Source organism: Salarias fasciatus, chromosome 19 (genome assembly GCF_902148845.1).
Source record: "Salarias fasciatus chromosome 19, fSalaFa1.1, whole genome shotgun sequence".
NCBI lineage: Eukaryota > Metazoa > Chordata > Actinopteri > Blenniiformes > Blenniidae > Salarias > Salarias fasciatus.
This window is the reverse complement of record NC_043763.1, coordinates 22707237-22734699: the sequence shown is the minus strand read 5'-3', so window position 1 is coordinate 22734699 and position 27463 is coordinate 22707237. Positions and strand designations below refer to the sequence as shown.

General features: G+C 46.1%; 1 protein-coding gene across 4 annotated transcripts; it reads left to right on the top strand.

Moving 5' to 3' along the window:
- Positions 1–144: 144 nt before the first annotated feature.
- mgaa (MAX dimerization protein MGA a) lies at positions 145–26678 on the top strand. 4 transcript variants are annotated; one of them, XM_030116267.1, is made up of 23 exons: positions 145–308; positions 5609–6741; positions 10186–11965; positions 16185–16284; positions 16468–16569; positions 16659–16787; positions 16941–17048; positions 17140–17834; positions 17935–18205; positions 18272–18510; positions 18596–18661; positions 18854–18985; positions 19125–19559; positions 19677–19937; positions 20019–20481; positions 21473–22125; positions 23686–23808; positions 23891–23993; positions 24488–24561; positions 24637–24919; positions 25012–25113; positions 25192–25272; positions 25507–26678. In XM_030116267.1, exons 2-23 carry the CDS (start codon positions 5669–5671, stop codon positions 26115–26117), a joined length of 7884 nt encoding a protein of 2627 aa, XP_029972127.1. In that variant the 5' UTR covers positions 145–308; positions 5609–5668; the 3' UTR covers positions 26118–26678. The 4 variants fall into 4 exon arrangements, with proteins under 4 accessions (XP_029972127.1, XP_029972126.1, XP_029972128.1 ...); XM_030116266.1 differs by having other exon boundaries at positions 145–368; XM_030116268.1 differs by having other exon boundaries at positions 145–473; positions 16471–16569.
- Positions 26679–27463: the final 785 nt, after the last annotated feature.

The following is a 27463-nucleotide window of genomic DNA, read 5'->3' as shown; positions in this document are numbered from 1 at the left end:
CCGGAACTAAAGCCGAGTTGGGTCCGAGGAGAGAAAACGGACACGTCTCGTGTTTCACGGCGACTCCGGTGGTCGGTCCTCCGATGGGCGGCCGAATTACCGCACCGCGGCGGAGTGGAGCTCCGCTCCCGGGTCCGAACCTTCGTTTGAACCAGGTGGCGGCAGCTAAGATGGCGGACCGAGGCTGCGCAGTATCCGGAGGTGGTGACGACAGCGATGACGCCGGCGGGGACGTGATGGAGCACGGCTCCGCGTGCAGTTAGGGAAAAAAAAGCCCACCGTCGCTTCGACGGTACGATCGGCAAGAGGTACGCAGAACCACGTGGCACCGAACCGCCTGAGACGTCGACAGTTCGGGTGGGAAGGAGGTGAGGCGGTACCGGCGGCACGTGGCAGCTCGGCTCGGCTCGGTGCTGGGTGGACGGGCCAAGGCTTGGGCCTGCTGTTAGCTGGAGCTGTGTGTGCACAGGCAGGTAAACCTAATGCAGGAGGTCCAACACAGAGAACCATTTGGACATATAGACAGGTTAGTTAACAGGACAAGCTAACCCACGTGTGGTCCACTAGTTAGCAGCTTCAGTAGCTGCAGCTATCAGCCGCTAGTTATTGGCGGCTTACTCATCGAGGTACTGGTTTAGTTTTGGAATTCAGAACACTGCTAGTCAAATAAGTCAATTAGCTAGCTAGTTAGCCCACTAGTTAACTGTGACCTTTGTCTTATTTTAACAGAAAATGAGTTGCTGGTCTGCTAATGCTAGCATGTTTGGCAACCAAAACAGTTTAAACGGGAACAGGTTGGTTGTCTTTCGCGTGTTATTCCACTGAACATCGGCATTGCGGCAGTTTGCTAGTACCATCTGTAGTGAACCCGTGCATGCTATTTCAGAGTAAACTGTAGTGCGTGCTTGAAGTATTGCGCTGATTCTTCTCTTTTGACCAATCAGCTAACCCCCTCTCAAGTCACTCAAGTAGGTGGACGTCACATTCCAATCTGTCCCAGATCTTTGCAGTAGCAATAGCGAGCAGTTTCAGTGGTTAACAGCCTCACAACCTAAACTACTGATCCGAGTTGTGCACTGTCAATGGGTAGTGTCCTTTTCCAGGCATCGGTTCACTGAAATTTGAGTAGTTTTAGCTGTTGCAAAGTGGAAGTTGTGAACGCCCTCTGCCCGCTTTGTTTTTGTCCTGAGGCCTCCAGGATCCAACATGGCTGCTGCGGTGTGGCATGTTTTGTGTCTTGGGGTTGTTCCAATTGCCAGTCTTATATATTAGTGATAAAAGGAATGAACAAGGATTGTTTTCTTGCTAGATGAGGGAGAGAGAGACGAAGAGGGAAAGAAAGCAAGAAATGGCTCTACAACTTTGTATGCATTGTATCAATGTTGGAATCACTGAAAGCAGCACTTTTAAACACAGAGTACAATGTTTTTGAAATGCTGTGTTTTCTGACTACATGTCAACAGTTTTTCGAAACAAACCGCAGTGTTCATCAGCATTATGATTACAGTCAGTAGTTATGCACCTGTGAGTGGGTTACTACAGTATCAAAGGAGTATTCAGAATGTTGGTCGTTATTTAGAAACAGTTTTTCTTCATCAAAATGTACATTCAGTTACATTTATTACAGTATCATCTGCATTCATGCAAACATAATTCTTACCTGCAGATGAATGTACCTGTGGGGGTATGACATATGGTGTGTGAATGTTAACTTTATAGTGTGTAGTGTGCATGCATGGATGGTTCTTTTACAAAAGCAAAGTATCAACTATTGGTCACATGCAAACCACGGCATTTATGTGTAGCATGAGCCACACCAATGTCTATCATTTTCACATCATACCCATGTGACTTAACATTTTCTGAAAAAAAACCCCATTGTATTTCTCTTAGATTGTTCAATCGTAAAAATAATATATATTTTTTTCCATAACTAAGGCTGTTGCATTAACTTCAAAAATGAATAAAAAAAAACCGTTAGGAAACCCGTTGCAGTGCATTGTGGTCCACCGTCACCACTGCACATGACCTGACCTCTCCATAATTCATGTTGAATGAGTTCAAGGGGCGCAAATCTGAGGCTCAGGTGCAGAAATCAAGCTGATACAATAATGAAAGGATCACAAGGCTTGTGGAGCTGCATTGGTGCTCCGATGGCGAAGCTCACCACGATGAGTGATGGATTACATTACCTCTCCCAATCACAACCGTGTGTGCATCATTTTCTATAAATAATCTGAAATGAAAGAGCAAGCAGGAAGGCAAGGCAGGTTTTAGCAGCACTTTCACCAAGTTACATTATAAATGAATGACATAATAAACCAACAAGTGCTGTTTGACTGCTGCTCAGGGGGAATTTGATACCATCCATTGCAACCTGGTTTATAAATGCACTGTAATTTAGCACTCAGAATATTGGCTGAAGTTTAAGAATTAAGCGCCTCACCTTAGAAATTTACTTGGACCACCTTAGAAATTTACTTGGAGTTCCACTGTGTATATGTATGTTTTCTGGCTATGCAGCTGTCCCCAAGCACATTCAAGACCCCTTTTTTATGGTTTCTTCTACCAAACATATGAGCTCAGCTGATATGCGTGCCAGATAGGACTGAAACAACTAATCAAGATAATAAACTTGAATCTATTATTAAAAAAATGTCTAGTTTAGTAATCAATATTTTGGTCATGACCATTTTTAGCTTAAGTGATGTTTTTTTATTGTAAAATTTCAATCAATCTGTCCTAACAGCTACCACAGTGTGGCAGTAATGAGCCACCTGTGGCTGTCATCTAGCAGCACAGCAGGAGAAGGAGTCTACAGTCAAAAGCTGGCTGTTGCATTGCAGCACAGTCAAAGATTTCAGCAAGATGGCGGAGGCAAAGAACAAGAGAAAAGCTATACATTAAGAGAGAAAAGTCATCCACAGAAAACTTTAACACTGATTCCACAAAATGACATGTGACCAGCAAACAACATCCACATATCCAACTGTCACTCATTAAGCATTAATTAAACTCACTGTGTTCCTTTGAGCTGTGATTTATAGAAATTAATTAAATGAAATGCTATAAAATGCACAATGGTCTTGTGTTTTTCTTCTTCTTCAAAAATGTCCTTCATAACTGACTAAAGTAAAGGCCAAAGAAAAGTGTTTGATTAAAAAAACCAAACGATTCATCGAATAACCGGAACAATAACCAACAGATTAATTGATTAGTGAAATAATCGTTACTTGTAGTCCTAGTGCCAGACTACCTCAGGAAGTGGTTGGGTAGGGTTGTGATGATACACTCAGCAATTTATTTGTGGTTTGACTCACCCCACAGCTGCAACAGAGTCGCAAGTGATCCGACAGCAGCTCTATTTTCTCTGCATAAGGCAGCCAACAATACAGGGATTGGATGAAAGATGATGGACTCATAAAGGCACAACTGGATGTTGAGCCTCCAAAAATAAAATTTCCCCCTTGCAGTCTGAACACCATATGCATCTGGTGGGGATGGCAAGCCTCCGCTGTGGAGCTCTAGGTCCGGTGGAAATTCAGTCATTAATTACAATTCAGCTTTATCTATATAGCACCAATTACAACACAGTCATTTCCAGGTACATTTACAGAGAAAACCCAAGAGTTCCATATGAGTAAGCATAAGCAACTGTGGAAAGAAAAAAACTTCCCTTCTAAAGGAAGAAACCTTTTCAGAACCAGGTTCAGAGGTGGAGGCTTTCTGCTGTACCGGTTGGGGTGAGGGGACAGAAAAAGAAAAGGATAGTACAGACATATTGATTTTCTGAATCATGGGGGTAATGCTAGTAGCCGTATACATGTCTGTGGCTACATATCTATGTTCGTAGCTCCTGTGCATGATGTAATTTTCCGCAGTGAATCTATTTCGGATTTGTAACAACGCCAAAATAGCCATTAGGTTTGAGTGAATATGCATGGGTGCCTGTTCCCACTTGTCTTTAGGGCTCGTCACTTGTGCTCAGATCGCCCAAGACATTTAATGGCAGGTGAAAACGGGGCCTCTCGAGGCAGCTGGTTGATAATTTGGCTGGCATAGATGGAGCAGTCTTCTGAGGGCGGCGTAGAACGGTCCAGCGATGAGCGGTGTCACCAGCCAGGTGACATAAGCTGATGAACAGGTGGAAGCATTCAGATCGTTCACTGCTGCAGGTGAAATTCATCACCTGTTTATGACTGACAGCTTCTGTGAAAACACCCGAACACGCTCACTTGAGGAAAACAGAAGGGAGGCGGCAGGAAATAAAAACGTCACAGTATTGCCCCGATGTGGCGGCAGAGATGGAAGACGTGATTTCCAAATACATTGTTTAAAAAAAAAGAGTAAAGGCCTCAGTATGCTCCCACGTCGCCGCGACGGCGTTCCTACGACGCATACGTCGTAGCCCTACGACGGGCTACGCCGGGGCTTGACGTGCGCCTCCCGAAAAAAGTGACTTCGCGTCGAGGTGACGCGTGGTGACGTGAACGTCGAGGGCTGTGATTGGTCCGCTTTCGCGTTGTTTATAGAATAAAGTAGAACTCACCCGGAATGCTTTTCTGCTCCGAACAGTGCTTCGGGAGAAATTTAGATCCAAAATTGAACTGTTAGCAGACGAGGCTATGTGTATAGCCGCTCCTGAAACGGCTTTAATCGTCCAAAAGCTCATTAGTTTCACCAATATTTCATCATGGTCCGCTCACACCACTCCTCCACCACAGCCCGGTGTCGCCAGATATGTCATATATGCAGATATATGTTCGGTAAATGCACGCGTGTCTAGATACATACGTCTAGAAATCTATGTCTATAGATCTATGTCTAGGTAAAGCCGGAGTTACGGAAGCCGCATTGTTGTGACTGCTAGCGGCTTGGCAGAGGAGGGTGTTCCCTTGACGCAGAAGCAAGATATGTTCAGTAGCGGCGTAGGGTTGCCGGCGTAGGAACGCCGTGGCGGCAACGGGGGAGCATACTGAGGCCTTAAGAAGGGTGGTGCAAGATTACCGCACACTGTGCTATTGAGCCATCCTAAACCACCACACGGGGAATTTCTTAACCGCGACAGCCTTATTCTTAACAAATACATAGTGTGGGACTGCAGATGAAAATTAGCATTTGCTAAATCTGTTACAAAGCATCTTTTCTATTGAAAGATCAATGTATTTGTACATGGTCCCTGTCAAATAAATCAATAAACTAAACTAAACTAAACTTGGGATCACTGATTTTAAGAAGCCAGCAGAATTCTAACACACATTGTGCCAGCATCATGATGGAGATTCAGCAGCATCATCTGAAAAGAAACAACATTCATTATCCATGTCACTTTTAGATCAGAAATTTTCAAGTTTGCCAATGAATTCAGTTGAGAGACAAATAGTAAGAGTTTTAATATGAGAAAGAAACCAAGAAAAAAAACCAAACAAAATGGACAAATGACAAATATATTACGACAATAACCTCAGCAACCACAATGTAAGACTTCATAGCAGCTAACATGAGACTCATTTCACCTGCAGCTTCAGTGGTTCTCTTCCTGAGTTTGATGAATCTGCAGAAGTGTTTCATGTAGCTGCTGACGATGCTTCGTGTTTCTTGTTTTCAGGATGCCTACTTGAGCTGCTGTGCAGATGTTTGAAGAACGGGATCCTCCCGGGACCTTTTCATGGCTTCCAAGAAGAAGCAGAAAAGAATGGTGCTCCAGCATGACCGGACCACCACTCCCGTGGCCAACCATTCGCCCACAGGCGGTCAAACACGGACATGGAAGGCAAAGGAAGGCGGGATGGAACGAAACCTTCAAGTGACCGGCAAAGAGTCAGATTCTTGTAGTAATATGAGTCTGTCCAAAGAGGCCATCTGTAGGCCGGATGGTCAACTTCAACATTTTGTCAGTCCGAGTTTTCAGGCTGACAACCTCTCCGCGGACATGACCTGTAGCAACATAAGAGTGACTCTGGACAACAACGTCATGTGGAACGAGTTCTACAGATGTGACACTGAGATGATTTTAACCAAGGAAGGCAGCCGGATGTTTCCATATTGCCGCTTCCGCATCTCAGGTCTGAAACCAACACAGAAATATTCTCTGATCTTGGACATCCAGCCTTCGGATGACAATCGATACAGGTGGACGGGGAAGAGCTGGCAGGCTGTAGGAGAAGCAGAAATTCATATAAAAAGTGAACCGTTTGCCCATCCAGATTCCCCAGCCTTGGGTCAGCATTGGATGCAGAATCCAGTGTCCTTTTTCAGACTGAAGCTCACGAACAGCCTGTCAGAACAGAAAGGTAACATTATCCTGCGCCCAATGCATCGCTACTTACCACGGCTGCACGTGGTGACAGAAAAAACTACAAAAGACTTACATGGTTCCGATGTGGTCACATTCACATTCCCTCAGACAGAGTTCATGGCAGTTTTGGCGTACCAGAATGCTCAGTTTGCTCAACTCAAAGTTGATTGCAACCCATTCTTTAAAGGACTGAAGGACACCAGCCCCACACAACTGGAACAGAAAGTGAAAGCAAAGTCCATCAGAGAGTCAAACAAAGATGGACTCAGTTCAGACAATGAGGGGCATCCCATCAAAAAAAGCTTGAAGTCTTTGCTGGCAAACCATAAACTCAAAAGCACCAAAGCCTTGGAGTCAAAATGTTCACCACCAGAAGATCTCCTGAGACAAACCGTCGCTAGCAGAGACCAACCTGCTCCCAGGGTCCCCGACGAATGTTCAGGGTAAGAGATCTTCAGTTTCTTTGGCCCAAATGTCAGCAAAGCCACAATTCCACCAAATTCTTTGAAAATGTTGGGTTCTGGAATGTCTTGAGGCTTCTGTACAACCGAAGGCTTCCTCACTATTTGTTTCACGTGCAGTGAAACCTCCACAAGACCAGGAGTAGTCACCTGCTCCTCTTACTCTGTTGGTTGCATCAGCTTTACGTCAGTGTGTTGGACTCAATTTCAGTTTAGCAAAAACCCAATGTTTAGTGGCACCACATCGCGATGCAAGGGTCTCAAACCTGTGACCAACAGGCCCGCAATCTAAGAGGTTCATACTTGTCTTCTTGATTTGTCAGGAAACCAATTAAGAGAAGCTTATATCAGAATGATCTGATCTCTCCTGCAGGTTCAATACTGTCACTGCAGCATTTAGATTTAGTAAAATAGTCTGGAGTGAACAGATATATAGATTAAGTTCAGCATAATTCTGAGCCAATACATTCCAGATTTTAAAGACATTACAGGTGACAGAAAGCAGTCCTGTGGTAGTCAAATGATACATTACAGTCAAAAATCACTCCCAGGTTCCTCAAAGTGCTGCTGGAGTCGAAGGGCGAATCCCAATTCTCTGCTTAATCCTCAATCTTACTCCTCATTCCTCAAAAATGCACGCTCCCGTGAAGTTAAGTGTTGTCCCATTCCTAAACAAGTTGAGGAAAGGAGCGAGACTAAGGGACGTTATCTCCCTTAATTTTGAGATTCTACGAGACCTACCTTGGAGTTAAGGATAACCCAGAATGCTTGTTAAATAGTTCGTTTTGTTGTTATTTTATTAATATAAAATTGTGTATATTACTTTGGGAGTAATTGTATTAACTTTCTATCACAGATAATATTTACAAAGGCTATTAGAAAGAAATCAAGAAAACTCATTTGAATGCATTTATTAACAAGGTCACACATGCAAAATGTTAAACATTTCTAAAGCAGGGCACATTACTTACAGTTATAAAGGGCGTTGTTATTGATCATTGACCAAAATTATTACTGCTGCCAGCCCCCCCCCACCACCACCACCACCCGCTAAATTCTGCAGCACCCTGACAACAGAGAGGGAAAAAACCCCCCCCAAAAAACAGCGGTCTACGCGTGTGCGCTCTCTCTCTCTCCTTCGGACGGTCCAAAGAAGCGTCGCACTAGCCGCTAGCACCCTCCCGACCTTCCAAAAACTCCCCGCTGCGCGTGCTCCCCCCTGGCCAAACTTTTTTCCTGCAGGAAACGCTGCACTTCTGGCTTTCTTCTACCCTCTTGCGCAGTGCTGCCCCCTGTGGTTCAAGGACGTAACTGTCTTTAAGGGTTGTCCCATTTCCAAGTGACATTACATTCCTTAACACTTGTTTTTAGGAGGCACTTAATTTGAGATTGAGGATCAAGGTTGAGGAGTGAGGATTAAGCAGAGAATTGGGATTGGGCCTAAGAGAAATATCACCATTCAGTGTTGCTATGTGTTAAAATCATCTATGGCGCAGATATTATGGTCTAAGTGATATTTTCAATTTTCTGTAGAAGTAGAAAATTGCAGCTCAAGCATTTGTTTTGTTGTTGTTTTACATATTTATTATGTATATTTATATCAATTGTATTTCCTCCATACAATGCTTCATTCCAAAAAATCAAAAATTACATTGATTGGCTCATTTAAAGTTCTCTTAATAGTTTTTAAATGTCTTAACGGCCCTGCGCCTTCTTATTTAGTTGATCCGTTTTTACAATATCGACCCTCGCGGGCCCTCAGGGCCTCTAGCGGCAGCTTACTGTGCGTCCCAAAAGCTAGACCCAAGACCCGTGGTGAGGCGGCCTTTCGCCACTATGGCCCCTGCCTGTGGAACAGCCTGCCGGAGGATGTGCATGTAACAGATATGTCGTCCATCTGGAAGGACACCGTATAATCCACTTTAGCCGGGGCCCTTGTAAACAAGGATTGAACGTGGATCGCAAATGCGTTTAATACGATTGTTTTCAATCTGATAAAAAAAAAAAAACCACGCATGTAAACTGGGCCACTGACACTGAATGTTGAGTAGAAAACTGAAAATTCATTTGGAAGTTCTTTCTCATTTTGCTGAGTTATAAACCAGTTGCAAGCACATCTTTTCAACAAGGGCGTTGTTGCAAGGTCACCACTTGACACCACTTGAGTCGGCTTCATCTTGAACGCATGCATGCTGTCATAACACTGTTGCGTCTTTTTTGTACCATTGAAATAGTTTTGTTTGTTATTAATGTATTCTACTGTTCACCTTTTTCTTCATCAATAATTAATAATAACAATAATGGTAATTGGAGTGTGTTGTCAAACTGATGGCGATTCAGCCCTGTGACACGCGCCATACTTTGGAACAACTAGATTCCGTGACTTGATCAAATTTTAGCGATTTGCAGTACAATCCTAGCCTTGTAAACCAGCCCTGCCCACTCCTCATCCACATTTGGATTTGGACTTGCGCTTAGTCTGGATAGGAGCCCATAGAAACCTCTTGCAGGGGGTGTCGGTTACTCCTTTGATTGACAGCGCACTTCAGCCAATCAGCGCTTCAAAACAAATACGTCATCAAAATGCGTTCGCTTCTCTAAGGGTTAGCTTTAGCTCATTAGCTCTAGCTTCTCTACACGCAAAGACATGCAAAAACGTCTTTTCCTGTAAGAAACTCACCAGGCGCAGACTCTTGCTCTTGCTTGATTGTTGTAATGCTTGGTATTTGGGCTATAACTTTACTTATTGCAGCTTTCAAACGATGGTTTAAGTTAAAGTCCGTAATCTCCGCTACGCGCAGTGATCGTGTCACTTCTGGTTTAGCCACCGGAATTCACCCAAAAAATTTGAAAACAAAAAGCGGCAATGCTGATTGGCTCGGCCGTTTCATGACCGAGTGAAATCCCCTTCTGTGGGCTCCTACCCAGACTGAGCCCATCTCCAAAATCCAAACGCGGATGAGGAGTGGGTGGGGCTGGTTTACGAGGCAAACACAATCCCTCTTGGTGCAAAGTACATTGAAATGTCCCAAAATCATGTTTTTCCATTTGAGGCCTGTGCTTTCTCTCAGAATGTTTTCACAACAAATGCTCTTTCTCCGAGCACTGATGGTATGCCACCAGAAGCCACTGACAGTATGAGCCCAATCTATTCCGATCTAGAGCACCAACAACAGCAATGAAAATGTCGTCCGCTGTTATTGTGTGTGTCACAGGAACCCACTCTACAAGCTCTTTGGCAATCCTCAAAGTCTTATCAACACCTCAAATGAAAACTTTCTTGAAATATTGTACAATCTGTGTCCACTTTTCTTTTTCTTTTTCGTTCTTTTTGACATTTTTTGGCTTTGTTCCCTGGAGTGGTCAAATATTTTGCACTTAATTGTAAAACGATGCTAACTCCAGTGCTTGTGTGTTCTCCCACAGCAATGTTTCACATCCGGGCCAGAAGTTGTTTTCTGAACTGATCCGTGATGCTCACGTTTCACTCCATCGATGTGACTCGGACCAGCTTAGCCTCAACCATGGCTCCTCTGTACGATTGGAGCAATCCAGCACTAAGACCACCGGTCTGAGAGGCAGAGTACCGGGCAATGGTCAGAAGGAGAGTTTGCACACTAAAACATTTGCAAAAAAAGTAAAAAATATTGAACCAACAATAAAAAGTACAGAAGAGGAACGCTCCATGAATGTATTGAACTGTAAGGACAGTATCAAGACGAACAGTTCTTTCCCTGATGCGCCAACAGGTGTTCAGACCTCCTCTAAGGACTTAGACCACAAAAGTAAATCAGATGTATCATCGGAAGCGATGATGAGGCAGCACAAACGTCCACCTCGTTTGCCCCTGCCCGCACTTGCTCTCTTTCTCAAACAGCATTCCACCAAATCCAAGAAGAGCAAACAAGAATCTTCTCCCTCTGTACTTCCTTCTGAACATGAACCACTAACGTCTCCTGAAGGCTCGGCTTGTCTGCCGTCTGACCTCACCAATGCTGCTATGGATCCTTCAAATGATCTCAAAGGTGAGACTTCAGACTCGGGCATCGTGGACTCCAGAGAATCTTGTGAAGGTTTTAGCTCAGACCGGGGGCGGGTTAATACTACACTAACTGATGAAACAAGTCCTGTACCTTGCAACCATTCGACTGCTTCAGATTCAGTCCAGTTAAAATCTGACAGTGGCCTGGTCTCAGTCCCTGATCGGTCGGGTCTCGATCTGGCACTCTCTGATAATACAGTGTTTCCTGAATCAGATTCTTCTTGTTGTGCCCAGAAGTGCAGCACAGCAACAAGCTCTACCTCATCTGTATTTCCCACCTCATCCCCACCTTGCAACCCAGTGTTACCAGTTCCCAACATGGCGCAAACCCCTGCCCGCTCCTGCACACTACATTCAGACTCTGGCAGCCTGAAGCCCGACTCTTTGCTTCCTGATCCAGGTTGTTCGTCTTTCGGCTTTGAGACTTTGTCCCCTGCCAGCTCTCCAGAACAGCTACCTTCTCTACCGGACTCACTCGATTTCCAACTAGACTCTACAACGTCTGAAGCAGATCAGACAGTCGGATCGGCTCAGAACTCCACGCAGGAACAAGTCTCCTCAGTGTTTCAGTGGCATACAGTGTTACCTCCTCCACAGACATACATAGACACCTCTTTCACAGCATTTCAACCCACACAGACTGTTGATTTAATGTCTACTTCATCACCTCTGCTGCCTTCATCAACTTCTCCCCACCCTGAACCACAGAACCTCAGCAACACCATGCTGACTCCTGACCCAGCGCCGTCATTTCAAGAGACTGAGCAATCGCTTCCGTTCCCCACAGAGTTGTCCCCACTCGCCCTGCACCTGTCGCTCTCGCCCTCACCCTCCTTCTCCCCTCTGGATGGAGAAGGACTCTCACCGACGCCTTCACTTACCGATCTTGTGCAGTTTTTCTCCAATGATGAACTCGGGGTGGAGTTTTCAAACACTGAGGTAGCGGCAGCTCCTAGCCTGCCGTTACCTGTGGTAGCTGCCCCAGAGCCTCTCCAAGGGTTGGAGTCGGCTCCAGCAAGCAAAACCTGCAAACGCAAGAAGTTCCAGCGCCGAAAAGTTACCAAGACGGATTCAGAATTGGTGGTGGACGAGGCAGCTTACCAAAGCATGCAGCCCAACCTGGAGGAGGTGGAGGAGCAGCTGTTTGTCTCATTCACATCGAAGGTATGTCAGCCTTTATTCTGTGATTCTTAAATGTCAGAAATGATGTTAGGGGATGGGACAAAAGAAGAGGATGTGATAGACGTAAAGGTTGTGGGGAGGGATTCAAACCCTGGTTCGAGTACGGAGTAGAGATTCTCCATTCAACTCTGAATGCTTGCTGCAGAAAGATCGCAACAGGAAAACCATGAACTTCCAGTTTCACTGTCAGACATGGTAAATGATGGAGCCTGGTTGTTCACTCTCAGATGTTTTGGGTCAAATATAATAACTACTTATTTATCTGAGTTCAGAAGCAGAAAATTTGAGCTAACCAAGCATTTTTGTCTTTAAGACAAGCTTTTAGTTTGACAACTTAATCAGAGTCATCTGGTTTCATAGTTGAATAGATTTGTGTACCATCTGCATAGCAGTGGAAGTTAGATACATGTTTCCTGATATTACTTCTGGAAGCATGTGTAATGTGGAAAGTATAGATCCTAAGAGGGAACCCTTTAGAACTTCATGCTTAACATTAGTCTGAGCTTTAAGAGCCATCAAAAGCATGAATGAAGTGGAACCTGTCTGATAAATATGATCAACACCAGTGAAGTGCTGTAGATTTTGTCTCGATGTTTCAGTCTCTGTAGTAAGATGTTCTGATGAATATCAAATGCAGCACTGAGTTCTAAGAAGGTAAGAGTATAGACCAGTCCTTTGTCTGAGATCATGAGAAGATCAACTTTAGATGGGAAACAGGTTGAAGAGTTTTTTTTTTTATCTGAAAGTATTTAAAAACACAAGCTGCACACAAAGTTATTGGCTGGAGCTTCTCCACCAAAACCAGGCCTCGTTTACATAATGATGTTTCAACTGAAAACCTATCTTTTTTTCCTTTTTTGATTCAGAAAAGTTTCACATTTTCACAACAACATTCTGAAACCAGCAATGAAAACAACGTAATTAGCATAGCATGCCAGCCCTGGTGGTAGATTTGACAGTTTTTCTAATGAATACATTCTTGCAGAGAACAATACTCTGTATACTTTAATATTCAAACGTCCAAGACAGGGATTGACAAAGAGGTGGATGCTATTAAGGGGTGAATCTCGATTATAAAATTGCCAATATAGCCTATAAAACTGGAATATGGACTGGGTGTTATGCCACTCTGGAGGCCACCTTGTTTGTTATAGTCCCTCTGCTTGTGCGTGAGTTTGTTACCATCTCAGTGGATTGCAGGTGGAGCCTGAGCGCTTCAGAACAGTTCCATCTTGAGAGCCGTTTTCATTGGCAGCAACCACCACTGTGATTAACTGACATTCAAAATTCAACAAAGAACTGGCCTTTAGGAGTCATGTTACCCCTACAAACCTCTAGCTTTGTTTACAGCTGAAAGAGCTTTGGCCGCACTTGGTTGAGAGTCAGAGGGTTCACATTTTATGAGTCTGTTAGGTCGTTTTCTGACAGTAACTTAAAGAAGGCCTGCCATCTCTCAACCTTTCAGTGTGACTGCTGCTGGTCCCTGCAGTTACTATTGCTCTACACAGGTTATTCAGCTTTTGTTGGGTAAATCCTGTCCTGTACGTCTCCTTGTATTCACACACTGAAATCTAAAGGTAATGTCATCCTTAGTATCCTCAAGGCTTATTCGTGTTCAATGCTAAATATGCAGATGGTTACAGATGGTACAGATTTACAGACTTACCGTTAACACCATTAATGACCTCTGGGGGCAATGATGTGCAGTGTAGCTCATGGGTGACCAGTGAAACAAACAGTGAAGGCATCAAAAATGTTGGATTTCTTCGTGGAAAGACTGAGCGTGTGCGTCAATACAAATATATAATCTGAGGCAATAACTCACCCAAGTATCAGGAGCAAGCTTTACTGCCTCCCACCATGGATAATACTCTGCCTCCTGGATATATTGTTGAAGAACCACAGCAACTTAAGAGACACATGACATTTGAAACGAACATGCAAACTTGCATGCGTAAAATAACCTCAGGAAAGCTCAGTGAGGTGCTCATCATTGCAGTCTGGTGTACATCAGGAAGGAGAGACAACTTTAAAGCATGGAGGTTAGTTACCGTTCAGGAGATTGCAGTAGAGGAACAAAGGAGAGTTAAGCACTCATTTAGAGGTTCTGAGCCCGGATCAGCTGGGATTCTGTCTGGAGGTGAACCCCTCCTGTTCTGGCCACACACAGATTATGTTTACTGAATAACTTTTTCTAGGGCTGGGCACGTTAACGCGTTATTAATGCGTTAGCGCGTTAACACACTGCTTCCTTAACGCCGACAAATATTTTCATCAGGCGTCAAAAAAGCACACACAGCTGCAGCGCTTTCTGCGGTGAAACACGGGCCATTCCTCATTACTTTCCATAATGAACTCGGCCAAATTATCAGAAAAATCACGAGGAAAAGGCTGGTGTAGCACACAAACTGAAATAAGGAGCGCAAATGTGACAAAAATGAAGTGAAACTTAAATCGCGTCTTTTGCCGGCACAACGTTTCGACCCGCTGGGCAGTCTTCAGGCGCTGAAAACACGCAAAATAAAGTAAATTTCCCTTCAATATACAATCTGGCTTAATGAGGCACAGTTCGGCGTAACTGAATTCCTCCTGTCTTCTCTGTCTGAGGGTCAGAAATAGAATGAAGTTTGAGGAAGTGTGCGTTCATAAAAAACTTCGTTTTTCTTCTGCTCTGCTCTTGCTGGTGTGTGTGTGTGTGTGTGTGTGTGTGTGTGTGTGTGTGTGTGTGTGTTTGTCAGTCAGGGGTGGCAATCTTGGTAAAGTCTTGGTATTTTAAGTTATTATAAATCATATTTGATGAATTGTAAAATTATTATTGTAAAATTAAGATTCTTGCAAAAAAAAATGTCCCTGTCCCCGGCTGGGGGCAGGATGATCATTACAGAGTACCTTTGAATTCATTATTGTATTTTGTGCATAATGCGATTAATCACGATTAATGGCAGAAAAATTATGCGATTAATCGCCATGAAGAAATGTAATCGTTGCCCAGCACTACTTTTTTTCATTTTTAAAGGTGCACACTTGCTAAATTTACAATACTGTGTACAGGGGGGCAACACTGTAGTTTTTTTACGTTTTTATATACAGTGGATATAAAAAGTCTACACACCCCTGTTGAAATGAGAGGTTTTCATGATGTAAAAAAATAACAGCAAGACAAATACTTTCAGAACTTTCTCCACCTTTAAGGTGCCTTAAGGAGTTTGCACATTTCATGCGAAACAACGGCCCCTGCAGGCCTTGGGTGTAACTGCAGCTTAGTGAAACACTCGTTCCTGTGGCTTACGTCCACGGAAGAGGGGAACTCCTTCCTCGTTTTTTTAGTTTTTTAGTTGCACTCGAGTAACCTTTAAGCTTCTTTTGCTGTGCTGGAGTTGTGGCAGTTTTTTAGTTGCACTCGAGTAACCTTTAAGCTTCTTTTGCTGTGCTGGAGTTGTGGCAGCGCTAGAAGCCGGTCTTTTCTTACTTTCTGGAAGATCCATCCTCAATACTGCTGAGCTGTTGCTCGCTAAGCATCTGGCGGAGTAATGGCGGACAAAGATGTCAGTCAGGTGAAGACTAGAAAAGAATTTCCAAGGGATTAAACATACCATGGAAGACAGTTAAGAGCGTCATCATCAAGTGGAGAAAATATGGCTTGTCAGGGAGGCTGCCAAGAGGCCAACAGCAACAGTGAAGGAGCTGCAGGAATTTCTGGCAAATACTGGCTGTGTCCTACAAGTGACAACAATCTCCTGTCGTCTTCATATGTCTGGGCTATGGGGTAGGGTGGCAAGACGGAAGCCTTATCTTACAAAGGAAAACATCCAAGCAAGCCCGGCTTCATTTTGCATAAAGACATCTGAAATCTCCCAAACAGGTGGGAAAATGTCTTATGATCTGATGAAACCGATGTTGCACTTTTTGGACATAATTCCAAAAGGTACATTTGGCACAGAAACAGCACTGCCAAAATAACACCATACCTATAGTGAAGCATGGTGGTGGCAGCATCATGCCTTGGGGCTGGAACTGGGGTCAGGGTGGATGGAATTATAAACAGTACAAAATGTTTGTGTAGACTTTTTATATCCACTGTATGCTGTAGTTTTCATTACATCAGGTTCATTACAGGGTACAGTGTCACACTTAGTCTATGGTTTTTGTTTCTGTGTGCAATGAGGAAAACATGTCTCAGTTTCAGATATTTGTTTTTCAGGAGGCTCTTAAACTCCATATCGTGGACTCCTCCGTTGAAACGGTCTCTCAGCCTCAGATTGCACCTGAGGACCAGCAGACTGCTGAGACACCTGAGAACGGTATCATCAGCTTTATTTGAGTTGGAAACTTATTGCTACTTGCCACATTTGTGTCTGGAACTCATTTGTATCATTTCACATATCATAACCAGTTCTGTTCTGCTCCTCACATTTGGAGAACACCTGTGAGCAGTTGAGTATTACCTTGATGTTTTCTCTGACCTGAGCCATCTGATTTCTCAGCAGAGAGTCTGCATGAGCCTGTGGCTCAGTTCCAGGAGAATCTGCTTAGAGACCTGAAACTGATGAAGCACCGGCAGGTCATCCACCCCGTGCTGCAGGAAGGTACGACACCCAGAACCTGTGGCACACCTCTACCCCTAACCCTGACCCTCAGTAAAACCCCTACTCTCTCACTTTGCCCCCGAACTCAGTCGGTCTGAAAATGAACCTGCTGGATCCTTTGCTGGCCATCGATCTGCAGTACCTGGGGGTCCGCCTGCCCCTGCCGCCACCAGGAGCCCAGCTTGAGCCAGCCAGCCAGGAGCTGCCCCCCTCTGAGGGTAAGTCTGTCAAAAGGGGGTGTCATTACATTCATCAGGTTCAGTACATCTTGTACACAGGCGGTTTGTTTTTTAGTGGTGGATTGTCTTGTCAGATTTGAGACACAAGTGAGATGAAGTTTTGATTAATGGGTCCTCTTCACTCTCTTCCAGCTTCTTTTGTGTCTCGAACAGGAAAAACTACTGATGTGACTCAGATCAAAGGATGGAGGGAAAAATTCAGTTCAACTGAGGCTCCGCCCACCACCTGCACACCTGAAGGTTCACCTTCACACTCCTTTCAATCATTTTTCAGGTAGTCTGTTTTTGCCTGGGTCCAGGTTGTTCACCTGATGTGTGTTGTGTCCTGCAGTGGGTCCCAGCTCGGAGCCACAGAAGAAGAAGAATCTTTCGGCGTTCTGCAGTGACATGCTGGACGAATACCTTGAGAACGAGGGCCGGCTGATCGACGAGCGCGCTGCCAGCTTCTCACAGCCACCGGTGGAGCCACCGGTCTACCAGCTGCCCACCCAGAGCAGTAGCTACGTCCGGACCCTCGACCACGTCCTGAAAAAGCAGGATGCCTCCAACCCTGCCGCGGATCTCATCTCTGGCTTTATCCCCCCCTCCAAGAGACCCCGCCCCCCTGAGGCTCGTGTTGGCAAAAGGAAGCCCAAGTCCCTCAAACCCAAACCCAGATCTGAATCTGGTCCAGAACGACCTGAACCAGCTACAGCTGGACTCGAGCCTGAACCACTGAAACCTGCTGATCAAACGGCCAAAACATCAGAGACTGAACCAGCTAAGAAGAAGAGGCGGTTCAAACCCAGAACCACCACTCCACCACCTGGCCTGGGGGACATGGCCCCACTAGAATCAGACTCAGAGCTGGGGCCAGACTGCACACAGACTGATGACAACGTCAAGAAGGCTGGCAAGCCCCCGATGGCCCGGGCTGTGCTGAAGCAGAAGGATCTGGAGGAGGCTGTCATGTGGGAGGGTCAACCTCGGAACGGCATCACTGAGGAGAGGGCCAACGTGGCCCTGACATCCCTCTTCACTCTGACGGTGAGTTTCTGCTGTCTGTTAACTCTCAGCCAACCGTAAACCCTAATTAAACACAGAGCAGTACATGTTAACGAAGCAATCTTATCACTGCCCCCCTCAGGGTTTTGTCTGTGAAGACCCTCTGGCCCCAGTGCAAGTGAAGCGACGGCGTCATGCACACTGCCTGAATGATTTTTGCCGGCTGGGCTGCGTGTGCAGTAGTCTGTTTACCAGTCCCAGGCCGCAGCACTGCGGGCGGCCCGCCTGCATGTTTGGCTGCAGCTGCCTAAAACAGAAGGTCGTCCTCCTCAAGAACCTGGACGGGTCAGATTGCGGCCCAACATCACATCCCACCAGCAAGAAGAGAAGGAGAAGGATGAAGATGGCGTATGGTGAGTCAAAACTCCTCAGAGACATTCACTAATAAGTTCCCACCTGACCCTGTATTCCTTTAACAGTCCTGAAGGAGACAGACAGCGTCTCCCATCCTGCAGAGCGGGTGAAAGCTCTGTGGTTGAAGGCCGCCAGTGAGGACCCTGATCCAGAGCTGGTTCGCATCCCTTTAGAGTCCTTCCAGCCCACCGCCACCCACCAGTCCTCCTCCAGCCACGGGGCCACCAAGCCCACCAAGCCCACCAAGCCTACCAAACCCATCAAACCCATCAAACCCACCAAACCCTCCAAGCCCACCCTCATGGTAACACCCAATACAGGCTCCTGAGCACAAGTCTCCACCCAGAAAGCTCTTTTGAAGAGGTTTTGACATGTTTTTCTTTTAAAAGATCCAGAACGTACAGTCCAGCAGCTGTGCTCGTGTTCGTGTTTACTCCAAGAAAAGCAAACTGAAGGTATGAAGAAGTTTTTAATGTGAAAATTTGTGCTTCCTGAGCAGAGATGTCGCATATATGTTCACATGAATCTCTAGTTCTGACAGCGGGCTCTTGGTGTTGCTGGTTGTCATCCAAGTCTTCTGAGTTCCTAAGCAAATGCAGCAATAACACGGGTCCTCTTCTGACTGCTATTCTGTCTCTGTCCACTAGGTGGTGACCAAAGCCACAAAGCCACCGTCTGAATGCATGGAGAAGAAGAAGAAGAGGAAACAGCTGAAGGAGGCCTCTGCCAGCACTGCCACCATGCCCTGCAACAGTCCCCTGAGCAGAGAAGATGTCATGGTATATGTTCAACTGAAGCTACAGTTCTGGAAGTGGCCACTTATTGTCACTGCTCATCATCCAAGTCTTCTGAGCTCTTAAGCAAATGCAACAATAACACGGGTCCACCCCTGACTGCTATTCCATCTCTGTCCACTAGGAGGTGACCAAAGACAAAAAGCAACAGCCTGAATGCATGAAGAAGAAGAAGAGGAAACAACTGAAGGAGCCCCTCGATTGCCCTTGCCCTTTCTCCAAGCCCTGCAACAGCCTCCCAGCTGAAGACACTCCAAAACCATCCAAACGTCTCTCCGTCATGGCCGACTGTCGGTGGGGCAACGGTGAGCGCAGCTATGTGTTGAAGCGGCTGTGTGAAGCCATGGCTCGGGACCAGCTGGACCGGCCCTTCTGGATAAAGAATTACCTCATCCGCCCATCGGGCCCCATTGTGGAGGATGGCTCTGAGCCTTGCACCCACTATAAAGTGCACATCTCCAGACCCATTGATGGCAACAAGGTCCCACAGACTCCTGCAGGAGCAGAACTTGCAGGTGGTCCTGGAGTCCAGAGGACGAGGCCAGCAGCTCTTGAGCAGGTGAGACACAGAATCCTAATGTGTGAATATAGATTGAAGTAATTTTTTTTTTACATATGCATGAGTCAGTGTTCACCGTGGGCAGATCTGCTGAGTTGTGAATTTTGTGTCTTTCAGGCTGATGTGGCACAAACGAGCCAGGGAGCAAAGTCTCCAGAGCAGGATGATGAGACGGCTCTGGAGGACTGGCAGCGGGCATTGGAAGAGGCAGACCTAGAGGGGGAGGAGGAGGACAAGGAGGAGGAAGTACCTGATGGGACAGAGTTTGATCAGGGGATAGTGGGAGACTTGGCTCTTCCTTTCCTCTCGGGAATATCGCCCGCTGGGCTCCTCTCAGCCAACCGGAAGCAACCGGGAGGAAGCAACCAGCTGGTTCAGGTAGGAAATCCTAATCTGGTTGTGGGGGTGCGTGCTTGTGAGGGTTGTCTTGATGCTGATTGTGGTCTGAATGTCTGACAGGTGAACGGGAAGCTCTACCCTCTGGCTAAGATCCAGCTGGGGATGATGGGAGCACTGCATCCAGCCAATCGGCTTGCTGCTTACCTGACAGGACGTGTTGGACCTGGCCGACGCCTGCCAGCACCTTCGACCTCATCCTCCTCCAACCCTCAGAGCTCTGGACACACAGCTCCCCCCCCCGAATCTGGCCTCATCTCCCCGTTCATTCTGGCCCAACCGCCCCCCCAGACGTCCTTCAGAGCCCCTCTGCCCCCTCAGGCACCAGCACCTGAAGCCCCACAGAAGCTGAACATTCAGGTCCAGCGGCATCCAGTGACGCCCTGGTTTGTGACCCCACCCCCCGCTGGTCAGAAGCTCTTCCTCCAGCCAGTTCCAACAGTCCGCAGGACGGACGGCAAACTGGTCCAAGTCCTTGTCAACAATCTGAGACCCTTCACGCCCAACACAAGCACCCAGTTTATCAGTAAGTAACAGTTACCAGATAAAAGGTCGCACTGATCACAACAGTTAGTCTTGGGTCAAGTCCACATGGGGTGGTGGTCGCAATATGAAGGGAAAAAAAGCCAGAGTTTTTCAAAGATTTTTAAAACAATAAAATTTGTGTTTGTACAAACATTTGGAAACACAGTCCATTTGAAATTTGTTAGCACTTGAGACCATAATTGTATGAATTGATTGCAGTTCCCCGTTGCTTTAACTGTTGACAAGTGAAGTAACCCCTCATGCACACTGGATGCGGTCTGGCTGCGGAACGGCTCCGGTCCGTCTCCGGCCCGGTACACCGGAGCACTGTGGTTCACACCGCCTGCGGTGTCTCCGCAGTCAAGCTGGAGGAGGTTGCCAGATCTGTCGTTATCCCCCGTAGACAATTTGAAACCCGCTTTACTCAATAGAAAGCAGCCCAAACCGCCGTCTCGGATGAAAATGCACGTCAAAACCGTATTTTTATGATAAAAAACACGTCATAAACACATAATCATTTCATCAACCTGTCCAACGTGTTCAAAAAAGACGCTTGATTTGGAACAAACCCGCCCAATCTGGCAACACGGAGCTGCTCCGGTCACAGAGCTGTTTTGAGCCATTTTGTTGTCATTTGGCTTCTCAGCAGTGACGAAATGCAAAATCCGTTCATTCTTCTAATGCGTATAACGACTACATGACGTTGTTTGTTCTGTATTCTACCAGAAGAAGTAAAAAAATAGAATATTAAGGCAAAAACACGACAGATTTTATTTTGAAGTGACTTATTTTGGAACACGTATCGCGTTTCCTTCCGGGCACCCGACTTGCTTCTGTCTGAATTGACGCGGTAGGGCTCCGGCATGCGGAAAAATAGGATCTTTGCGGAAAGAGACCGGAGCTCCGCAGAGGCTCCGGAACCGGACCGGAGCCGGACCGCAGCCGGACCGCATCCAGTGTGCATCGGGGGCTAATGTGTTGTCCTTCCTCAGGGCCTGCTGCCTCTCAGCCTCCGCTCGTCACGTTTCTCAACATAAATTCCCAGCTGACCCCCGTGGGGCCCGTCTACCCCTCCTTCACTGCCACTAACAGTCTGACCAGCTTCCCTGGCAGTTCCAAAAGTAGTGCTCCTGTTGTCAACCTTCTGTCTCAACCGCCCAGCACGGAAGCACCGCTCGTCCTAGCTGCCCCGCCTGCCGACTGCTCCCTCACACCTGTCGCAGGTCAGGAGGTGGAGCCAGGAGTCGCAACGGTGATATCACACCAGCAGAAGCCTCCGTCCATAGAGACATGTCACCTGCCCCTTCCCCAGTCTCCTCCCCCTCCCGCCGTGCTGGATCACACCCTTGAGCTGGATCAAGTGGACGACGTGCAGCAGATGGTTACCATGGATATACCCCAAGTGGAAGTGGAGCTGGCTCATAGCAGCGAGAAGGACAACTCATCAGGGCCCGACAGCAAGGTGGAAGAGGACTGGAAGGAGCAGGAGCGTCAGAAGGCGAAGACACAGGATGAGGAAGAGGACGACACAGAGGACAGCACAGAGGACGACACAGAGGAGGAGGACACGGAGGAGGACACAGAGGACTCAGAGGAGGAGACACTGGAGCAGAAGGAGCATAGACTGAACGTGGAGTTAAAAGGGGTGAGAAAATCACTGACATCAAGTGACTAGAACTTCTGTGATCTAACAGAACTTTCTAAGTAAAAATGTAGCGCTGGACAAAATTTCGATATCAATATATACCGTGGTATATTTTTATTCAATTACGGTGATATGAGTTTTAAATACATTTTCGATATAGTGCATTATAGTGTGCGTTTTACAATCGCTAATTGCTGTTCACGGCGCCGCCGATTCAAGCCGAACAGAAAGCGCCGCGAGACATTGGCTACGAAGAGTGATCACGTACTCGGCACACACACCACAGCTGGCCGTCCTCAGCTCAGGCTACAAGCTAAGCTCCACCGCGGTAAGTTTGAGCTCCAAAATAAGTACTCATGATGTAAACACGACTGAACAAGCTTCCACAAGCGAATTTGTGGCCACGAAATAATAAATCGTGTGCACGAAATACTAATTCGTAGCCACGAATTAGGTCTAACATTCACTGAACAGTCCAGTAAAGTTAGCAGCATATTGACAAATGCGGACTTTCGGTCTCAATAACTCTTTAACAAAACGTCAGTAACATACAAAAGGCGCCTCCATCCCATCGTTGTGAGGTGGACTATATGCTACAAGCTCATTTTTATTAAAAGTATCTGTCTATCAAGCATCAGAGGCAAAATTGATTTCTATGAGCTGAGGTAGTGCTGCCCAAAAAAAACAAAAAAACAACCGTACAGGGATTCACTGCAGTGTCACCATAATCACTACAACCTTAAGTAATTCTGTACTTCACATTAGTAATTCTGAGAACTTTTATTTTTCTTCCTGGTTGAAACACCTTTGTTTGAATCTATAAGAAAAACTGTTGCAGTTTAAAAGTTAAAGCTATTACTATTGAAAAGGTGAGTGTATAGAAGTTATTTCAATTCCCTGTCCCAGTAATATTTATGTTTGTTGTTGCTCACTCTTTTTTCTGTTTATTGCAGTAATTCTGAGCACTTTTATTTTTCTTCCTGGTTGAAGCACCTTTGTTTGAATCTATAACAATAACATAACTGTATTTAAAGAAGCTATATCATGCTAAAACCACTTTTTTAAGGTTTTAAGCATGCCACAAAGTTGATTTCCCCTTAAAACCACCCCCAAATGTTATTTGCCTTCATCCACGCATGTCTGAGTAATCTCTTTCAGTCTGCTGCTCTCTACAGCAGCCCCTCCCTTCGTGTAGAAAACAGCTCGTTTGAAACTTTTCAAACTTCCGTACGTCACAAAAGTTGAACTCCTCCCCACCACTCTTCTCCCACCCCACCCCCGCGCAGACCACACGCCCACTCTCCTCTGACCAGCACGCAGCTGATTCGCATTTTCCACTTTAACAGCAATATTAAAAAACCATTCTAATGTTAAGTAGAGTATCAAACTGAGTTGGCTGCATCGATACGTTTTGGAGGAAAAATGTGACATTTATTTGTGATTGCAGCCTGTAATATAAAAATGCTTCAGAATCGTAGCGTGTAGAAATGAGAACACCTGTCTGATTCGAGATCGGGATTTGTTTGATTTATCTTTCTGCCCCACTGTGTGTTTTGGCAGCGTGCCAATCACAACCTGCTGGAGAAGAAACGCCGCCATGAGCTGCTCAGGCTGTTTGAGCGTCTGAGGTTTCGTGTGGGGATGAAGTCTCAGGGAGCGTCGAAGGTTGCCACGCTGCGCAAGGTGTGTGTTTGTGTTTGTGTGTGTGTGTTTGTTTGTTTGTTTGATTGTTAAGTAACGTGCTGAGTGGTTCTGTGGCTTCCAGGCAGAGCAGGAGATCAAGAAGCTGCAGAAGGTGGAGAAGGAGCTGCTGGTGCAGAAGAGGAGGCTGTTGAAAAGGCAGAAGAACTTGCTGGAGTCAATTTCAGGTGAGAGAATTGAAAATAACTTTCGGCCCTGTTGGTACGACGTTCTCTGCCTGAAAATGCAAAACTTTTCTTGAATTTTATTGGGTCCATTCATTGGACAGCAGTGGTGATGACAGTTCCCAAGGTTGACATTTTTGAAAATACTCTCTGTGGAAATGGGGAAAATGTAACTTTTTGAAAACACCACTACTCCGCATGCTTGGTAGATTTGGTGTTGAGTCACGCAGAATAGCAATCCAACTCATCTTTCCATTTGCCATTCTTATTGTTAATGGCGTATTGTTCTCATGTGTTTCATTCCCAAAACAACCAACAGTGGGAACTCCTGGCCTGGCATGCTAACTGCATTCTTTTTGTGTGTTTCTTCCCATTTCTGTGTGCTGTTATCGTTTTCAATGTTTTTGCTGTGTAAACATGAAACTTTTCTGAAACTAAAACGCAACAATGTACTGTCACGTGAGACGTTGTGTAAACAGGGTCTAAATCTCTGACAGGGGTGGGGCAGCTGGTCGAGGAGCCGATCGTGATCTCGTCTGACGAGGAGCGCCGCATTGCTGAAACTCGACACGTGAGCAGCGTCACAAAACAATCACACATCTAGACAGTCCCTACGAAACGCGAGCTGATGGAAATGTTCCCACAGGAGAGACAGAAAACAACCAATCAGCAGTCGGCAGGGGGCACGACCTCTCACCCTCCAGCCCGAGGCACGACGCATGACGACGACACCAAGAGGTCAAATCAGCCTCAACCCACTCCACAAGCTCCTCCCCCTGCTGCCTCTGCCCCGCCCACTCCCACAGTGGTCCCGCCTCCGAAGCACCCCACCCTGTCCCACAATGCACTTGTGCAGAGTGTGCGTCAGCGCACCATTCCCAACATCCTTTCCCGCAGCAAGCGTCCGATTCCACACCTGCCTACCGAGGGTATGAGTCTCTTCTGCCGAACTAACTTCAACTTCTTAACTTATTAGTTACGTTCTGTTGTCAGAAGTCAAGGCTTCTTGTTTGATTTTCAGGTGAACCAACGTCCTTCCTGGTTCCTACGGATGTCCTCTCTTCGCTTCAGACAGCGTTTCCAGGGCAACCGGTCCTGGCTCTCGGATCGACTCAGGCCAAAGGTACCAACTGACCCACGAGTTCCGCCTGCTTCACCGGGCTTTTCCTGCTCGAGCAACACTGACCTGCTGTGTTTGTAGGCGTGGCCGCAGTCACCCTGAAGCTCCCGAACCTGGCCAATCAGGATCTGCGTCTCACTACAATTCCCCACATCCAAGCAGGTGAGACGGGAACCAAGGCCCCATTTACACGTCTACAAAGTGGAAACACTAAATGTTCATTCCAATTTTGGCTGTCTCATTTACATGACTACTGTGCTCTGGTTACTCCATCTCCGTTGAAACATGGGAAATGCCAACTTCTCTGAAACGGCAGCTGCACATCCTCATGCAGGCGTACAGTAACCACAGTGGCCTCCAGTGTCGTGACTGTTTGATATTTGTGTCTCTTTACAGCAACAAACACAAACGACCTTCGACCTCAGCAGCAGCCTCCTCCTGCTCCTCCTCCCGTCAAAGTCTCGGAGCAGATGTCTGCAGTCGGATGTCCCTCGTTCCAAAAGCATGCTGGGTATTCGGCAGAAAGCAGAGCCGGGGACCCTCAGGGGGGGTCAGGGGTCCCTGTAGGCGTTCCCCAGGGGGGGTTGGCGGGCCCTCAGGGGACATCGGAGGGCCCCGATGGTGAGAGCTTGACGTCTCTCCTCAACGAACTCGTCTTCCTTAACCAGCAGACTGTTACCGTGCCAGCGCCCGCTGATCATGGCCCTGAGGTGGGCGGAGCTAAAGAACAAGAACACACCCGCAACCCTGACGTCCTGCAGCAGGACTGTGGCAGTCCTGTCGCCACAGAGATGGACAAGGCGGGGCTCAACGCGCACACACATATTGGGAACACTAAAGTTGGTGTCCTTTCTCCGCCGCCCCTGCTGCAGATGAAAGTGGGCGGGGCCAAACTGCCGGACTCCCCCGGCTGTGATGATGGAGGAGGACGGCGGGAGGGGGGCGTGGCCTGGAGGCCCATGCCAAGGCTGGTCCCCTTGGGACTGAGAGGAAACCCCACCCCCTGACTGATGATGTCACAGCAGCCTCTGGACCTCATTGGTCCACGGCACGCCAGCGTTGGTGTCCCATTGGTTCTGATCTTTAGTTCTGTGAACCAATCAGAAGTTTTGCAGATGTTTTGGGAATGTAAAAAGATTCCTGAGAGGTTTATTTATTTTGTCCTTGCCTTTTTTTGTTTTTCTGTCACAGCTGTAAACTGAGAAACTTCCAGGGTAAATTTGAACAGTTGATCTGAACAGAATAAGGAAATAATAAATAGGAAATTGTTGAAAAACAAACCTGTTTGTTATTTGCTAATATTTCAGCTTTACTCTGGAAAATAACTACAAAGTTACTGAAAGTGTGATTTAGGAAAACCGTCAACATCCAAATAAAGTTTCAGTTAGTTTTTCGTTTCAGGAAAATGTTTTATGTACTTAGGAATAAAGAAACACTCTAAAAAGATGTTGTGTGACTTGGACACTTGAACGGAGCCTTTTCAGACTTTTTTTTTTTTTTTTTTTTCTAATATTTGTATTTTTTTACAAGTTGAAAATGTTCTGTCAAAGTGAAATAAAGCTTAAATATCAGCAAAATGTTTTATATATGTCTGGCATCATTTTATCATTTTTCACCTGTTTGTTGAAACGTTTTAAAGTCTGACAAAAGTAATAAATACAAATTCAATGAAAATCAGACATTTCTTTGAAATGTGATTCAACAGTATTATTAAAAAACCAAAAAAAACCTCCTGAAACAGGCCGGGACAAACATGATGTTTCCCTAGTATTTTGCTGCACAGCTTCTAGAGACGTCAGACCTCTGGTCCTCTCCTCATGAGCAAACAGGAGCAGGTTTCTCCGGACGCCTTGTTTCAGCTCCTTCCTCAGATAGGAGTCAGTTCAGTTCTCATAGACGGCCGTTTCAGAGTAGTCCAGTGTTTTGCTCTCAGCCTTTCTTGGGTATTTTTAGCTTTGTGTTTTGGGTAATTATCCTGTTGTATGACCCATGACCTGTAACTCAGACCAAGCTTTCTGACACTGGGCAACACTTTTCTCTCTAGAAGTCCTTGATATTCTTGAGATTTCATTGAATACTTCACAGATTCAAGACTCCCTGTGCCAGATCCCAGAGCATAACTGAGCCTCCTCCATGTTTCTAGTCTAGTTTTCTTCAACTGCTTCATTTTTGTGTGTCTGAATGTAGAGCTGATGTGCCTTGCCTAAAAGTTCCAGTTTTGTCTTGTGTGTCCATGGGACTTTCTCCCATAAGCTTTGTGGCTTGTCAACATGAAATTTGGCAAATTCTAGCCTCACTTTTACATGGTTTGTTTTCAACAGCAGTGTCCTTGGTCGTTTCTCATGAAGCCCAC

What these genes read in the sequence shown, in the direction of transcription:
- mgaa (XM_030116267.1), top strand. Translation starts at nt 5,669, where the DNA reads ATGGCTTCCAAGAAGAAGCAGAAAAGAATGGTGCTCCAGCATGACCGG. An exon ending in CCTCCAAGCCCACCCTCATG is followed by an intron (nt 18,511 to 18,595) that starts GTAACACCCAAT and finishes TTCTTTTAAAAG; the next exon opens with ATCCAGAACGTACAGTCCAG. An exon ending in AGGTTGCCACGCTGCGCAAG is followed by an intron (nt 23,809 to 23,890) that starts GTGTGTGTTTGT and finishes TGTGGCTTCCAG; the next exon opens with GCAGAGCAGGAGATCAAGAA.